General features: G+C 33.6%; 1 protein-coding gene across 10 annotated transcripts in view; it reads right to left on the bottom strand.

Annotated features, from left to right (window-relative positions):
• Positions 1-18,655, bottom strand: part of LOC129755639 (kazrin) — a 322,166-nt gene that overhangs the window by 139,787 nt on the left and 163,724 nt on the right. For 8 of the 10 annotated variants that reach the window (XM_055752232.1, XM_055752237.1, XM_055752238.1 and 5 more), the window contains 7 exons: positions 16,976-17,480; positions 16,665-16,883; positions 5,423-5,896; positions 5,198-5,338; positions 5,051-5,138; positions 4,413-4,982; positions 4,175-4,338 (listed from right to left, as the gene is read on the bottom strand). In XM_055752232.1, the coding sequence (XP_055608207.1) occupies positions 4,175-4,338; positions 4,413-4,982; positions 5,051-5,138; positions 5,198-5,338; positions 5,423-5,896; positions 16,665-16,883; positions 16,976-17,480 (2,161 nt within the window). The remainder of the gene's footprint in view (positions 1-4,174; positions 4,339-4,412; positions 4,983-5,050; positions 5,139-5,197; positions 5,339-5,422; positions 5,897-16,664; positions 16,884-16,975; positions 17,481-18,655) is intronic. The other 2 variants (XM_055752236.1, XM_055752242.1) reach the window with 1 other exon arrangement.

The raw sequence follows: 18,655 nt of genomic DNA, 5'->3' as shown, positions 1-18,655 counted from the left end.
CAAAATTGACAAAATTGACAAAATTGACAAAATTGACAAAATTGACAAAATTGACAAAATTGACAAAATTGACAAAATTGACAAAATTGACAAAATTGACAAAATTGACAAAATTGACAAAATTGACAAAATTGACAAAATTGACAAAATTGACAAAATTGACAAAATTGACAAAATTGACAAAATTGACAAAATTGACAAAATTGACAAAATTGACAAATTTGACAAAATTGACAAAATTGACAAAATTGACAAAATTGACAAAATTGACAAAATTGACAAAATTGACAAAATTGACAAAATTGACAAAATTGACAAAATTGACAAAATTGACAAAATTGACAAAATTGACAAAATTGACAAAATTGACAAAATTGACAAAATTGACAAAATTGACAAAATTGACAAAATTGACAAAATTGACAAAATTGACAAAATTGACAAAATTGACAAAATTGACAAAATTGACAAAATTGACAAAATTGACAAAATTGACAAAATTGACAAAATTGACAAAATTGACAAAATTGACAAAATTGACAAAATTGACAAAATTGACAAAATTGACAAAATTGACAAAATTGACAAAATTGACAAAATTGACAAAATTGACAAAATTGACAAAATTGACAAAATTGACAAAATTGACAAAATTGACAAAATTGACAAAATTGACAAAATTAACAAAATTGACAAAATTGACAAAATTGACAAAATGGACAAAATTGACAAAATTGACAAAATTGACAAAATTGACAAAATTGACAAAATTGACAAAATTGACAAAATTGACAAAATTGACAAAATTGACAAAATTGACAAAATTGACAAAATTGACAAAATTGACAAAATTGACAAAATTGACAAAATTGACAAAATTGACAAAATTGACAAAATTGACAAAATTGACAAAATTGACAAAATTGACAAAATTGACAAAATTGACAAAATTGACAAAATTGACAAAATTGACAAAATTGACAAAATTGACAAAATTGACAAAATTGACAAATTTGACAAAATTGAAAAAATTGACAAAATTGACAAAATTGACAAAATTGACAAAATTGACAAAATTGACAAAATTGACAAAATTGACGAAATTGACAAAATTGACAAAATTGACATAATAGAAAAATTGACAAATTTGGCAAAATTGACAGAAGTATTGATTGACATATTTGATTGAGGTAAATTCTTCAAATTTTAGCACTTTTCTGACAAAACTGTTAAACATTACAAAAGTTTTGAAAAAAAATATTTATTTAATGATCAAATTTGCCGAAGACCGCATGTTGTTTTTAACTCTGAAAACAAAAGTAATAAAAATTTTCTTCTTGATTATTTTTTGCTATGCTGTAAAATACAAATTTTGACATATTTAAAAAAAAATTGAACCAAATTGAATTTCCGAAATTGTTTATAGCAAACCGCCAAATCTGTCAAATGAAATTAAACCTTTTTTAAATCTTCATTGAGTTTTTTTAGAAAAACTTGTTATGATAAAATGAAGAATTTTACTTTCTTTAGATCACTGTATTTCTGATATTAAAATATGCAAACTAAACAGTATTCTTTAATTAAAAGGATTATTGATAAATTCAAAATCAGTTAAATTCTGAATCAACAAAACAAGTGATGATAGACAAAATCCGACAAAAGATTTCAGACAAGGAATCAAAATTCATCTAAATCAGTCATAAAAAGGGCACTTAAAACGCTGTTTCCTGGAATAATCAATTCAATTTAATAAATTCAGTTTTTTATAATAATTTTAATTTTTTGTTATTTTCAAATGCTTGAAAAAATATATTTTTATCTACATATTGAATATTAATGTTTATATAATTTCAACAAACTGTATGGTCCTACTATTCAGGTTTTTGTTTTTTTTAAATAAGGCTGTTTTTGTTCTTTAAATCAAAATCAGAAAACACATTTTTTTTAAATTCTATAAATCTTAATTTTTAATAAGTAAAACATGGTAGGTTTCACTAATTTTTATTATTTTAAATCTTCTTGTTTACATCGATCATGATTTTTAAATTAATCTTTGAAAAGTTCGAAAAGCGATTTGAGGAGGCAACTTCAATTCAAAATTTATTTTTTCTGGACTCTGTGTACTAAATTTGTAATCCAAATGTTTTTGGTGAGTTATTCATTATTATTTATATTGCAATTTTTACAAGAGCCAAATCCCAAACTAAAATCTTTAACTAGGTTAGAGTTAGCATGAATCCGGTTCGAATCGAAAAATTTTAATCAATCACTCTTACTTGAAAATTGGATTTGATTTTCATGGATGGTTAAAATCTTTGAATTTGTTCAAAACTGTTAAATTTAGCTTATTTGATTTGAGCATAGAATAAGCTCTTTTTTGATAATTGAAGTCTTTCTGGAGAAAAACTTATTGCAAGTGAAAATCAAATAAGCATATGAATTTGGCCAGAGTGCCCGGTTTTACCTGTTTTTACCCGGATATTTAATTTAAAAAAAAAAATTAGCAAAGATCTTGCTTGGATGTTCAAGTTTCCTTGAATTAAATCCTGATTTTTTTCGGATTTATTCTAATTTTTAGCAAAAAAAAAAAAATATAACATTGAATTTTTTTCGCCCAAAAATGAAATTTTTGTGCTGGGTTTATTAGAAAAAATAACATAGATATCCGATTTCTAGTAGCCTGAAATACGATTTAAAATCTAGTTAATTGAATAGATGTAAGAATAATGACTGAAATGTTTTTCTTTTTGATTTTCCTGGATTTTTTTAAATTGACCCTGTTATTGTCTGAATATCGGTTTGAAAATTAGGAAATAGAATGCCCGGAATGGTCAGGTTTTGCATAAAATATCTCGTTTTTGCCCGGACTTGCCCGACCTAGATACGTGCAGGAGAACTTCTGGCAACCTTAAGCTAAGTTCACCAGATATAATACCAATTTTAAGATTTAAACCATCGATGAAAGTATGTTTTATTATTTTGTTACTGAAGGATTCTTTATAAAAATCTAAATCACCATTTGAAAGAATTTTGAATGTATTTTCAAAAGTTTCTGTTTGACACGAAAAACTATTTATGTAAAGGAACTGAAAATGGATAATCAACATCGTTAAAAAAAAAAAATATTTTGAATATGAATACCTTCAGAGACGAATCAGCCAAAGGCTGAAAGCCTCTTAAAATAAAGGAAAAATATTTTATTATTTTTTCTCATGCATTCTTTAAGCAAAAATGTCATAGCAAAAATCGTCGAAGAGATTTCCTTCTCTTATTTCTAAGCGTATATCTTTAAAGGATATTATGGCTAGCATCTTACGAATGCTAAAACCACCCACCCACAGAAAGTGTACTATGTGTGTCGTGACCGGGATTCGATCTCATGCCAGCTGGCTTAGAGGACTTGAAGGCTATCCTCTAAACCACGGGCTGTGGCTTAAAGATCATAAGAGCTTATTTTCCGGAGTTTAAAAATTATAAGATTTTTGTCACTTGGAGACCCTACTTGGTTTTTTAAAAATCTTTCTGTAAAGATGATAAAGAGATTTCTTTTTTGCTGTTAAATTAATATTATAGGAAGTATGAAACAAATCCTCATTAATAAATTTAAGGAAAATACGACTTTTGTAGAAAAAAGGAGTGCTTATTATGCCCCGGGTGCTCGTTATGCTCTTATGTCCCCTAGTGCTTTCCAATCATATCATCTTTGGTTCGATGCAAGTTTTAGTGCATTTTTGGCATTGAGTTAGCGCCGAGCGGTATTGAAATTTTGCAACTTCTTCCTTGGTTATAGGTTGCTTCTGCACGAAACGAATACGCTTACAGTTGAAGGTCTAATTACTTATAAAATTTTGTCAAACTTCCAAGAAACCACATATTTCCGATAACATTTTTTGAGGGCTTAAACAGTTTTGTTTAAACTGAACAATCTACAAATTGCTGGAATGTAGGTGAAGATTACAGAGAGCGACTATAAATAGCACCACTGAATTAAAAAAAAAAAAAATTAAATAAAATTAAAAAAAAATTATCACTGAAATTTTTTAATATATTTGTAACTTGAACAAAACTTTTCTTGAATGAAGTTTTGATAATATATTTTCGAATCATAAAAATATTAAAAAAAAAACAGTAGCTACATATATAAGAATAAATCTAAACATTATTTCACACTCACCATGGACAATGCTGGCCTGATGGAATTTTCTCGTGACACCGAGATATTTCTCGAGCTCCTTCTTCGACAACGTATCCAACATACGTGCGTCCACCAGCGAGTGCAGGAAAGATTCTCCATACTGCGGAAGCCCAATATCCGGAAGCCACTCGGAGGCGACCCAACTATTGGAGGTTAGAATAATGAAAATTATTTAAATTTATTCCTCTGATTACGTAGATGACTCCTTTTGACTTACGTATGCCCAAGTTGACCGATGGTGGTATACCGAACCAAATCCGGACGCCGTTGTTCCTCTATCGCCAGTCTAAGTTTCTTCCGGTGCATGGGATGGCTCGTTCCTAGACCACTTTCCAGCTCGGCGTCGTTCAGCTCCAACAAAACTTTACCGCTTTTGACATTCTCAGCACAACGGGCCGCATACTGAGGCATTCCGAGAGCCACTTCTAGCCAAGCGAGTACCTGTGGCGCTCTCCAGCGTTCCATTGGAAGCGAGGATGCTTCCCGCAGTAATCTCAACTTCTCGGCATAACCTTCCTCCGTCAGCGGACTCCATTGGAAGTCACTGGCCGCCGTATCCGGAACCGGATTGCTTTTGTTACGGTTACGGTTTCTGATGAATACTCGCGATATACTACCCCAGGTGCCGCCACGCCCGGAACGTCCCGTCAGGCTACTTCCGGCACCACCAGTCTTGGTTGATTGTGACGATGATGATTGTTGAGATTGTTGCTGTTGCAGTCTTCTCGAAAATGTTTGGTTTTCGTTGTCCACCGGCGATCCCAGTTGTTCCACCGAGCGGAATGAGCTGTTACGAGTAAAGGAAATTAAAATTAGAATTCTCTGATTTTAAAAAGATGTGAAATTTGACATTACTTTGACAGTGCTGCTGTATCCACTGATCGTGAGTAAGCTCCGGCGTTCAAGGGAGACAGAGTTGGACTACGTTCCTTTGGAGTTCCATCTGTAGATACATAAAATAACCTCAAAATATGTTCTCATTTAAAAAAAAAATAACCTTACATTGGTACATATTGTGATGACTAGAGACTAGGGATACGCTATCGGAGTCCACCTGGATACAGGGTCCATTTTCACAGGGTCCATCGCTGAGATTCAAATCACCGGCGGCACTCTCCCGATCGCTGCTTCCTGCAATGAGTTCTGATCAGTGCACAGGGGTGTTTGTTAACTACCACTCTCACTACAAACCATAAGTATCTAGACAAAACTAAACCTTCAACCTACCTCTTACTCCGGAATCCGCACTACAGGACCCACGATCTCCCGGAGTCCCGCTAATATTGGAGTAACCTCCGGCCGTCGTTTGAGTGTGACTCATCAGCCCCGAAGGTGGAGTCAGTGGGGCAGCCGATACCAAACTCTCCTGGTCCGACATACACCCCGAGAGTTGCCGGCGGGCTTCCTGTAACTGTTCCTGTGTCCGTTGTAGCTGAATGTCCCGAGCATTGAGCTGGGCGGCCAAGGCTATCGAACGTTCCGCTTCATCCCTTGCATGTTTGAGCAGAGACCACCGTTCCCGTTCCCGCTCGGAACTCTGCTGCGCAGTGCTGTTTTCCGATTCGCGTATCCGTTGTTCAAAATTGCGTATGAAATTCCGCAGCTCTGCTTCCTTGTCCTGCAGCGAAGAGCACAGCTGCTTGACCTGCGACAGCAGATCGTTCTTGTCCGAGCGAAGCTTTTTGCGCTCCACCTTGAGACCTGTAGATGATGAGAGGTACATTTGAAGTTAAACATACATGTAGATAAACTACCATGGGTGCACGGATTCAGCGCAGTTTCGCCAACGTATGCACTGAATTGCATTCTTTAGATCATGAGTTCGGCTAATCTTCAATGCAAATCACCACATACCCGATACCATGGCTTCGTGTGAATTGTCATGTAATGAATTCTTTTATGTGTATGTGTGAGTCGTATTTGGAGACTGATTGCACATTCTTATTATATAGCCAGTTATAAAAGAAAACACATCTTACTGTCGGCCACTTATGGGATTCGAACCCAAAAGTTTTCTTGCGATACCGGGAATTAAACCTAGTACGCCTGGCATACCAAAACTAGATTCGCGCTAGCCTATCCGCTAGACGACATTGGCGTTCGAGAGGTACATTTTAAGTTATGGACGAAAATTGATAAATTGGTAGACAGTTAAATATTGAATCTTAATCGGAATTTCAAACAGTGACTAAACATGTATACAATTGATTTCTAAGGAGATTGAAATCATAGCAATTTAGCTAGCTCTTAATAGCTAGTAATTCTGGAGCAGAAAGAATTTCAGTACGGGATATCTGCAAAATCAGTCTCTTATATGCTCAATACCTTGTTATCGTAAAATTTAAGCCTTTAAAGGTATCGAACAATATAAATGCAGATAAGTCAAATCAATGCTCCCGTGATCAAGTCGTTAGAGTACTGCCAAAACATTCAGCAAGCTTATAGGATTTCTTTTGGTACTTTGGTCCAATCACTAATATTATCACATGTAAATCATATCAGAATGCTAAGCACGAACAAGTTTTAGCGTGGCCAGCAGTCTCAAACTTCATATCCTTGAAGTGACTCTCTATTGGCGATTTGCAGCAAAACTTTTTGACATGCAGCGCCAACTGATTTTCACTTACGGTACTAACAAAAGGGTGATGATAGCAGATTTTTAACCTGGCAGTGAATACAAATTGCTATATGTTTGGTATTTTTACCAGTTTTGATTCGGTAATTTGATACCCTATATTATAAAAGGTTTTCAATAATTTTTTTTTATGTTCCGAAAAGTAGAGCTTTTGTCTACGGACGATGCTCGAGCATGATGTAAAGATAGAATAAAATGTTAAAAAAAAGTTTATTGGAATAACGTGTGTCAATAAATTTCAATAAAACATAAGGTAGATCATTCCAAACGATGTCAACTTTGAGCACTTGCTTTCAATTCCTTGGATCAGTTAGACTTTGGAAGAGCAGACTAATTTTCGCTTTCCTGCAATCTGCGATAAGCAATCAAAAAATGCAGTTGGTTTTTTGACCGAGTTATTTCTTCAAGCATCTAAAATGTTAAGTTTCATAAATTTATAAATTTTCAAAGCCGATCAATGTTACGAATGGGGAAAAATTTTACCTGCAAAGAAATCGTCATCTTCCAAATACTTGGAAATAATTGACTACGAGCGGTTTCTAGCAAGACAATCAAAAATCTTGCTCCATTCCATGTCTTGATTCCGAAGATTGAACGGGAAACATGATAGCTTTGGAACTCCGGGCTGTTTCAATTTGGAACGGCACATTTTTTTTACAGAAAACTAAAAATTATCAGAGATATAAGAATTAACTGATTTTAAAAACTATTAACAATTGAGAACATAACTTTTTCTTACCTTATTCACCAACCCTATCTTAACTAGCATTTCTTTGAATAACGAAATTTTGCAAATTTCTTTAATGTTTTGAAAAAATACTATGAGGAATGACGTTTGAATCGATAACATCATCATTTCAATCGCAGTGCCCTCTGAGAGTCGTTTCTAGCTGCAAATCGCCAATACCACGACATTCGAATAATCTGTATCCGTAGAAGTAATTTAGCACATCGAGCATCTCACTCTTATACCTAATTTTTTTTAAAAGAAATTTTCTGGTTGCGCACTCTGCCAACTGCAAAAAATTATTCTGTCGGTGACTACTGGCACGGAAAGTAGGCCAATAATTTTTCTATTCTATTTAATTCTATTTTCTATTTCCATTTTTATTTTCTCAAACTCAACTTGGCCAAGAATTGGATCCTGGAAGGATCTGCAAATGTGGGAACCACAAAAATGTAGCTGCTGCACTCATACTTCGATGAGTGCATTCAGGGACGGTCCGTTGCGTTAGCGATAGCTAACAACGACAAGCTAAAGTGGTGGGCGATAATAGTGGTTGCACCGCACATGATGTGCAAACACCAATCATATCATCTTTGGCAAAGTACACTTTTCTGCGCATTTTCGACACAGAGATTTGCTTAATAGGCATTGAATTTCTACAACCTCTTCTACGGGTGTAAGTTTGATTTGTAAAAGTCCGATCATTTCGAGGATCAAGACTGGTTTCAGAGCATATTTCGATCATACATTTTTACAAATTTTGTGACGTAAATTTACTCATTTGCGCTGTTGTAACTCAGCTAGATCTCTACCGATTTCTATAAAATTTAGTGTTTCAGAATTGTTTTGTGATTTTCAAAGAAGATTTTTATTCTTTTTGTTAGAAAATTTAAAAGTTTCCTCGAAAAATTAAAAAGTTTTTTTGTGACGTGAATTTACTCATTTACGACTGATGAGTTCATTAACTGATTGATACTAATGGTAAATTCAGTAAAAAATATTAAAAAATCCAACACTTTCTATAAGTTCGTCGATATCCGACAATACTAGAAAATACAATGAATTTTATAAGCTTGTAGCGCTTTTAGAAATATAAAGGAAAATCCAGTAGCTTTGTCCGTTTAGTTTTCGGTACTTGTTTAGACTTGGAGGAAGTAAATCTATAGCTGCCGGTAAAATAGAATGCAGCAAAAAAGAACGGCTGATGTGTTTCTGAGCTCATTAGTTTGTACCTGAGGGATAAAAAACTACTGTACAAGGGATAGAAAACTAAACTCCAGAATGTTTTGAGTAAGTACGTAATCATAACTTCTAAATTAAATAAAAATATCGTTTTAACTGTATTTATTTTTTCCAGCTTTCATCCGATTTAACGAAAGCATCGTAATAATTGGAATTTGACTTCTGGTCAGAGTAACTTGTGGGCGCCTGATCGAAGATCAGGCGAATGCTCAAAAGGTTCATCATCCAACATCAGGAGAATCTTCAGAAAGTTCAATACCAGTGTTCCTTCATTCAAGTCCCGGCGAGATTTGGTTCTTTGAATAATATCCTTTCTGACACTGAAGTAACCCGGATCTCTACCTCCGCGAGAATGGAAAGTCTGTAAACGGTCAGTTTTGAAAATTAACATACATATATCTTCAACGAGTGGTGATATTATAAAAAAATGTTGATTACAGATGGTGACATGAACAACGGATTACGAGTTGGTCAGGGGAATCCTTTTATTTAAATTGAGCGGAACCGAATCCGGAAAGTCCTCCAATCTACATGTACAATTGAATTAAACGGAAAATTATCTTTGACATACACAGGAAGAGGTGCCAGGTGTCCTGATTTTTCATGATTTGTCCTGATTTACGAGAGACTGTCCTGATTTTTTAAAGTGTCCTGAATTGTTCTGGATTTTGAAAAATATTCTTTGAAATATATATGATTTTTAAAAATATCTATTTATTTTCATGAAATTTATATTTAAACTATTAGGAAATCAAACAACCTGTAATAAAATAGCTGAACCGATGACAATCTTTGGTTCAGATGATATCTAAATTGTGCTTTTCCATGCCCAGCAAACATAAAATCGCATTTAAAATTATATTACTAGTCATTTAAAGCGTTACTGCGAATCGTAATTCCAACTAAAGCAAGTAAAAGGTCGTTAACATCGTTACTCGTAGTCGGATTAAATGAGTGGTTTTCAAACTTTTTTTACACACCGCCCACTTTTGCAAAATTTTTAAGCTCAACGCTCCCCCCCCTTTAAATTTAGGTCTAACACTTTCAAAAAATCGATTTTTTTATTTTTTTTTTATTTTCTTATTGTAAAACATTTCAAGAATGTTGTGTCAAATTTTCAAGTGAATTGAAACAAAACTGTAGAAGTTATTGGCCTTTAGCTCCTCCTATCTAATACTGCAAGAAAGCAAGAGCAGAAACTTCAAACGCGTTTTTCTCGAAAGCACATTTTTAAAGTCCGTGGACATCGTCATTTGAAAACTACTTATCCGATTCTTTTCAAATTTGGAACATATTTTCTACATATAAAATACCAGACCCCAACGTTTTTGTTTTTTGTTGTTTTTACTTTGGGGAGATTTTACAGGTGAAAAATGGCAGATTTTTTCGTGAAAAATCGTAGTTTTTACTTCAAACAGCCACAAATTTCATAAAACATTTTTTAATTTAAATAAAAACGTTGGGGTCCAGAAAAACATCTATTAAAAATATTTTGCTCTGATTTTTTGACTTCAGATGATTCTGTGCTGAGATACAGTGTCCACCGCAAATCCTGTTTTCTAAAAGGCATCCTCGAAAGTGCTCCGTCACCGGCTCATTTTTCAATATTTTTCTACGAAAAAATTACTAAATGTTCTTTTAACAATGCTTTGTATAATGCAAAAAATTTGAATACATTTGTTTGAACAATAGCTCTAGAAAAAATCGTGAAAATGGTGTTTTTTTTATACCCGTTAGACCCTACCCCCCCCTTAAATAAAACTTTTTTAGTATAACCCAAAATAAAATTACAAAACAAAACCAACATGTAGAGCGAATACAAAATCTGTGACAATTAAAAAATTTCTTTCAGACACTTTTTAAGAAAAAAAAAAATAACGATACTGGAATAATAACACTAGTTTACAAAATTTAAAAAAAAATCGTGAACTTGATTAACTGACCAACATTTTTAATGTAAAATCGGGCGCTGAATTCGAAAATGAAATTCAAAAAAATCTCAGTAGAACCGTGTGTGAGCTATGCTCCAAATATGAAATTTCGAAAAAATTAAAAAAGTTCTTGTACTTAGATTAAAATATCTCGGACGGCATAACAGTAATTTGAAATCCCTCTTTTGCATATTGAAGGTGATTAGGTTTTCTATCGATCATCTGAACACTGTTTTTGCGTTTGACCAACAGTATTGTTGATATTAGTGACTTTATGAGAAAAAAAATTATAAAAAACGCATTTTTTTAGAGAAAATTTTGTTTCAACGAAGGTTTTAGACTCGATGGTAGCATTTAAAAAATCTGATTTTCTTTTGCGCTGAAATGTCAATTTAAAACAAAGATTTCAAGTGGTTATTTATCAAAATCGGTTGAAAATTGAAGAAGTTATGGCTACTTTACCATAACTGAAAATTTTGGAGTTTTTAATAATTTAACAAACCGCAGTACACTTATCATAGTATAGGAAGAATGAAACATGATAAATCTCACTCGCTCCAAGTCAAAATTATTTATTAGCTTACCAGAAGGTCACATGCCACACAGTTTCAGGAAGATCTGACCATAGGGAGGCGTTTTTTATAATTTTTTTTCTCATAAAGTCACTAATATCAACAATACTGTTGGTCAAACGCAAAAACAGTGTTCAGATGATCGATAGAAAACCTAATCACCTTCAACATGCAAAAGAGGGATTTCAAATTACTGTTATGCCGTCCGAGATATTTCAATCTAAGTACAAGAACTTTTTTAATTTTTTCGAAATTTCATATTTGGAGCATAGCTCAAAAACGGTTCTACTGAGATTTTTTTGAATTTCATTTTCAAATTCAGCGCCCGATTTTACATTGGAAATGACCTTCTGTTTACTGAGTTCAAAAATGCTGTAAACTAGTGTAATTAGCTTGGGGAGCTCTGTGAAGTTTAAGATAACTTTGTTTTGAAACTATTATATTATATTTATTTCTGTGACATTATTTCATTGTTTTGCATCGAACCTGCCGGTGTTATTTGAAATCTACATTTTTCGTTATATGTAAAAATGTAGATTACGACCTCAACGCCCCCTTGAGCCCTACCAACGCTCCTCAGATTTCAAAATTTAGATCACCGCCCCTCTGGAAGCATTCAGCGCCCCCAAGGGGGCGGTAGGGACCGCCATGTTTGCAGATTTTGAAGACGATTTTATTTACGCTGTAGTGAAATTAAAAAGAATTGTTTTTAAACTATTTGGTTATTTATTTTTAAGTTCTTTCACCTTAACAGCTTTTTGTATTAAATAGAAAATTTTGAAAATATATCACTAAATCTTAAAAATGGTAAGCTATATTTATATAAGAAATCCATAAGTAACAAAAAACGAAACTAGAAATATTTAAATTAACTCAAAAATAAGGTTAGTAAGGCTTATTTGATTTGAAATTTTTCTAAAGAAAGCCTTCAGTATGAGTCGAGCTTTCAAAAGTAGAAGAAATAGATTATTATTTTACGGCTCAAATCTGATTCTTGCTAATTCATTCCAAATTTGAAATTTTAGTTAGAAGTTTGGCATTTGAAAAACTGAAACATAAATAATGTTAAACAATACATCAAAAAGATGTTAGAAAATATTTGCCATTGAAAATCAATTCCATAATTAAAATCCTGTGAATGATTTTTTTTAAATACACAGCGTGTGCCAACAGGATGTAACCGATTTTATTGTCGAATAACTCTGCCATTTCCAGCCGATTTTGAAAGATGAACACAGTTTAGAATCGTAATTAAGTACCATTTTAGCTTTTAGTCGATACACAGCTAAATAGCGCGCTAAAATTGTAGCGCTTTTCTTTAAAAAAAATTTGTTCAACTATGAAAACTATGCGTGCTTTCGTTGCAAATATGACAGGAACTAAGCGCCTACAAACAAGACGATCCGTAGTTTGGTGACGAATTTCTTTTAAAAAGGGGCTGTAGCAAATTGCCAGGTTTCTATTCGTCAGCATTTGTGGGGATAAATTTGCAAAGTAAAGTTTACGCCAGCAAATCCAAGAAACCCGATGAACTTTAGGCAAAAAGCCTGAAATGCTGGTCAATATTAAGCAGAATTCCTGCAAAAGAGCTGCTTCTGTGTATCAAATAGAGATGGACATTTTATCGATGTCGTATTCTAAACCCGGTTTGGAATAAATGACGTGAAATTTTCTAAAAGAAAGTTTTTTGTTTTTTTAAATCAACTGAAATTGGTGGGGTTATTCGAAATAAATATCAAATACATCCTGATGGTGCAACCTGTAGAAATAAGTTTTTTAAAATTTAATGGCAAAATAAACTCAAATTTTACTTTAAACTTGTAATTTTATGAAGAATCATGTACTCATAATGACTTGGTGAAAAATTTAGGATTTTGAAATGTAACTAACAACCCAAAATTATAATGATTCGATCTCTTGCAGTTTGAATTTCCCAACGTAATAGTCATCTTGATATTTTTATCATGGTTGTGAAACTCATTTACGTGCTGAATCTAAACCTGAATTTTGAATATAAATTCTAAATCTAAACTCTGCACCTGAACTCAGAATTTAATTTTAAATTTTGCATAAGATCCTTTTTTAAAATGGGATTTCAAAAAATGGAGTTTGAAACTTCTAATGCCATTAATGCCATTAATCATTAAATTAAATTAAAAACTTCTAATGAATATCAGAGATAAACTGAGGATGGTTTCTACTTTTATTTTATTTTTTCCATGTTTGGAGAATTATTATCTAAATATTAAAAATACAAATAAGTTTAAAAAAAATAAGAATCAAATTTTGAATGAAATGCAAAACCAAATTTAAATGATTGAAAAATAGCTTTTTACATCTGTTTTCAAATGATGATTCGAACCGAAAACCAAGAGTACATAAATAGATACAAAATTCGTAATATGAAAACAGAATGCAATTAAAAATTTTATAATATGGAATCAGAACCTCTCGACTGAGATGAATTTCATGTAAAATCTAACATTCAAAACGAGTTTCTATCAATAAGGAAGAAAATTTAAAAAAACTGTAGCAGAACTCTGAGCCTGAGATGAGTTTTTAGCATTATCTTTTAGTCAAGATTGCTAAGCTTGGATAACCTTATTCAATGATCAAAATTTGATAAAAAATTTCAAAATTTTAGTGTACAGTAGAATACTTCGCTCGCTTTTCTGGACCCTCATGGAGGGGGGGGGGGGGGGGGGTTTAACCCCCAAAACCAGCCGTTCCTACGGCCATGTATTATATTATCTTGGCGTACATTAAAATTCATTGAAATTTCCTATTAAAATAATCACCCCCCTTTGGACTGTCACTCATAAAATTTAAAAAAAAAACACACACACACACACTGAAGGAGTATTTGTTAATTTCAAAACGTTCTATGCTTATTGCGAAAAAATTCAATCCACATATTTGTTTTAAATTATTTTAGAAAGTTGTTAAAATTTACACTTCATTCATAAAAAAATTTGATATTCAAAATCAAAACAATGTTTTTGAATTCTAACCTGGTATTTTTCTGATTCAAAACTATCCCAGATCGCTTTTTTCCATCATTTCACGGCATGTTAATGAAGACATTAATCAATGTGGTATTAAAGCTCAAATGTCAAATTCCTTTAGAACACCTTCCTTATTAATTTTCCATAGTAAATTTTAAGAAATAATCTCGATTTTGGTAGAAAAACATATGTGTTTCATTTTTATTCCGCACTTTTTTCTTCATTTTTTGGCCTCAACGCCAATTGCTTCATAAAAAAACTTATGCTCATGATTTATCCGTTGAACGATTTGAAACAAATATTGGAATTTTTTTTTGAAGATTTTCAATCGTTCATATGTCAACAAGCAAAGCTCAAAGTGGTACTAATCGTGCTTCGCCCACAGTATGCTTTACTTCTGACCTTCTGAATTCTCTCATTTTGTTTTGATTTTTCATAGGATGAAAAATTGAAAAAAGTTTAAAAGGTGAATAAGGTTGTTTGGCTACTATACTTCAACTATTTTTTTCTGGGAGTATACACTTAATTGCCATCACCACTCAGTTTCTTTTTATTTTTATTTTTAAAGATACACACCGTCTAACCCGTAATAGGCTTTTTTCAGACTGGATAAACGTGGAAAACTTTAGATCAACATTTAACACCCAACACCGGAAAGGGAATCGAACTTATGCCAGTAGTGGACCAGCGATTACTGTCTTACCACGCTAAACGCTTGGCTACCCAAACGCACGACGTACAATTCGCTAAGATAGAAGGAAAAGTGAATATAACTGTAAACTAAAGGCATGGCCCCCAGGAACCGGGTGGGTTTTGAAAGTTCACCCCCCCCCCCCCCTTATAGGGGTCCAGGAAAAGCAAGCAAGGTGTTCTACTCTACCCTCAAATTTTGAATTCTTAATCAAATTTTGACGATTGTGTAAGATTATTCAAAATGAACAATCTTTACTCAGAACTGACGACTGACGCCAAAACCTCAAAAATTAATCCCCGGTATAAAATTTTGCTATAGATTTCCAAATTTTTACAGTTGATGATTGAAATTCATTTCTGTATACTGAATTTTAAAAGATTAATCTCATCTCAGTGTTCTGGTTCTCTATTATCAAAATCTAAATTGTATTTCTGTTTTTATAGTTCGCATTATGTATCTAGTTTAGGATTCTTGATTTTCAGTTCGCATCATCAATAGAAAATACTTGAAAATGTGTTTTGGAATTGTTATTCATAATTAGTTTTGTATATTTTATCCATAATTTTTGAAACTTATATGAGTTAAAACAATTTTTTTTCTGAACATGAAAAAAAACACAAATTTAACGGCAATGATCATTTAGAATCCGGGCAGTTACAAATCCGTGTATTTTAAAAACTATCCGTTTGATCGAAAAACGTAAACATTCTAGTGAGTCTCGTTATCCTTCTGAACTATTTAGACCAAAAAATTTCAGAAAAAATCAAGAGTTCATGAGTTTTCAAGTTTAAGTGTAAAGCTTGGGGTGTGTCTTTAAAATGGATTACTTACATGATGTAAGCCTAAAAAATAAATATGAGAGCCTTTTTTCGCAGGTTTTGCCCACCATTAGTTAAAACATTGTGTGATTACCCATTGGAGTAGGGATGGTTTTTTTTTAAAATCAGAACAGCATGAAGAAACATAATGATTTTTCAAGACATCACAAATTCTGTTCGAATTGCACAATTTAAGCTGTAATATATATACTGTAGACGCCTTAATTTATGCACTGAGTCGAGCAGAATCTTGGTTGACTTGCAGTTTATATGGAAAAACATCATTTTTATATCATCTGAACCGAACATTATTATCGATTAAACAATTTTATTACAGATTTGATCGATATTCTGATACCTTTTTTTTTTTCTTTATTTGAGAGGTTATTCTGATAACTTAACTATGCATATAATAACCATTTCGATATTTTTTATCAAATCAGAACATTTAAGTACATTTTAAAATCTATTTTTCAAAAATAAGGACAAATCAGGACAATATAAAAAATAAGGTCGGTCTTTCGAAAATCAGGACATAGCCTGATTCATCCTGGCACCTCTGAACTGGAAGTAAGTGATTGAGTTACTCATGCTTTTTTTTTTAAATTACTTTAAGAAAGCCAAAATGCAGTATTTTTGTTAAAAAAAAAACAACATTGTTCGAATCCTCGTAAAGATACATCTAAGCTTGGAAATTAACTGCAAATCTCAGAACTCTGAGGCCTCGTCTATTTTTAGAAATCCTACATCTAAACTTAATCGATAAACAGTCACAAAAACTCAATTGATTGCAGGTAGTTTTCTCTGCTTGGCGACATAAATTTGTTCTTTTACAAACCACTTACTCTGAATAAGCTCTTTGGAAATCCTCAGCTCGTTTTCCAGCTTTTCCACCCGACTTCCGCTGTCGTCGGTCGAGTGTGCATCGAAGCTGTTACTGTCGGAAAGCAGCTCGATGCCACCGACGGCCCCATCCGGCGATCTTTCCAGCAGCTTCTTCAATCGACTAATTTCCGTCTTCATCCGTTCGTTTTCCAGCCGAATTTTCGTCGTCTGAGGTGATTCTGTGGGAGGAACGGAAAGCGATTTTTTTTTCGTTAGAAACAGGAAGGAAGGATGCAGAAAAAAGTTATTCAGGTTCATTAAGACCACTCACCCAAATCGGCTACTCCATTCTTGAAAAGGTTGTCGCTGAGATTCTCCCCGGATTGATCCTTGCTTCCGGTGCTGCTCCGGTCACTTTGGGTGGGCGAGATTTGCTGCTTAACACCACCGAGGCCGATGACGGCCGTTGGTTCTCCTCCACTGGTGGGCGGACTTGCGGCAGTACTTCCGGAAGATGCCGTTGCCCTTCCGGTTGCCACATCGCTGCTATCATTAGAGGACGTCCTAGTGGCTGGACCATTTTCGCTTCCCCCCGTGATGTTTGATTCACTACTGCTGGCCGTGTGGTTGCTACTGCTGTTGTTATTGTTGTTGCTGTTGTTATGATGACTGGCAACACTGCCAAACAACGTCACAGGAGCGGAAGTTGGCGTTCCGGACGAAGCTTCGAATGGTTTGGCGAGCGGTTTGGCATTGTCCAGCGAGAGGATCGGCCGGAATTGTCGGACTCCAGGTGGTGGGGCAGTTTTCTCCGTCGTGTCCAGGGACCGAGTTTTCTGCGAAATTTACAAAATTTTTGCGCGTTAGAAATTTGCAGCATTACAATGCGAATTAATGAACGACACTGGAAATTTTCACCGAAAAACGGACCGGACAAACACCGGTCCGGCAACGTTGCCATAATGACCCTACAAATGGCAGCAAATTAGCATTAATTAGGCCGTCACACTTAAACGGCATCGTCCTAAAGTGAGAGAGAATTTATGCGCCCTCGTTCTGGTCCAATGGCAACTGGCCATTCCCCCATTTGCAACGGACTCGAAGCAAACCAGGACGTGATAATGGGCTGGCTTGTTTCATATAGTGGCCATTCATTAGGTGACGCAACATGTTTTAAAAATGTTGAAATTCGGGCTTTGAACAAACAATTTGAATATAATGAAAGGTCATTAAAATCAGTGCTATAATACTAATTTCCGCAGGAAACTTTAATTTAAAGTAGACAAAACTTTTCTAACATAGGTTATTATTATTTAACGATATAAATAAAGCATTAGCAATTGCTTTTACTATTTTCGAGCGGTTTGAGGGTCAAAGAATTCGATTGAGATATTTATTTTTAAATCTGAAGTAAATATATTTAAAGTGAATGTGTTTTTGTACTCATTCCAACCTAAGTTGAGTAAATGCTTTCAAATTATGGCTATAGTTAAAGCTAACGAAGCAAGTGCATTTTTTTAAATACATATTCATTTCACTTATTATCATAGAATGGGAAAAATCATTTATTAAGAATCCGCAAATCGTCGAATTACAAAATTAACCTTCCTTTGCGGTTAGGGTCTATGTGACCCAAACAGCACTTTCTCGGAACGATATCTCAGGAACGGTTGAAGTTAGATACATGAAATTTTCTGACTTTTTCTAAAATAAAGAACTCTACAATTTTTCATTTTTAGATTTTTGAAAAGGGTTACAGAGTCACCCAGCAAAAAAGGACAATTAGGCGGTTAGTGTCATATTGGCCCGGATTATTGTTTTGGTTATAAAATCAATACTTCTGAACCGATTTTGATAAACACTGAAATTTTCAAAATGTTTGCTTTAAGATGTTTCTGAAAAAAATGAGCTTGGAATTTTTGGCCTTCAGAAAAAGACCTTAAAGCCAAAAAGTCTTTAAAAAATGGGAGTTTTGCATCAAAGATAACTCATTTTTTCGAAGTCGTATTGA

Source organism: Uranotaenia lowii, chromosome 3 (genome assembly GCF_029784155.1).
Source record: "Uranotaenia lowii strain MFRU-FL chromosome 3, ASM2978415v1, whole genome shotgun sequence".
NCBI lineage: Eukaryota > Metazoa > Arthropoda > Insecta > Diptera > Culicidae > Uranotaenia > Uranotaenia lowii.
The sequence above is the reverse complement of the archived record's forward strand: the minus strand, read 5'-3'. Positions and strand labels throughout refer to the sequence as shown.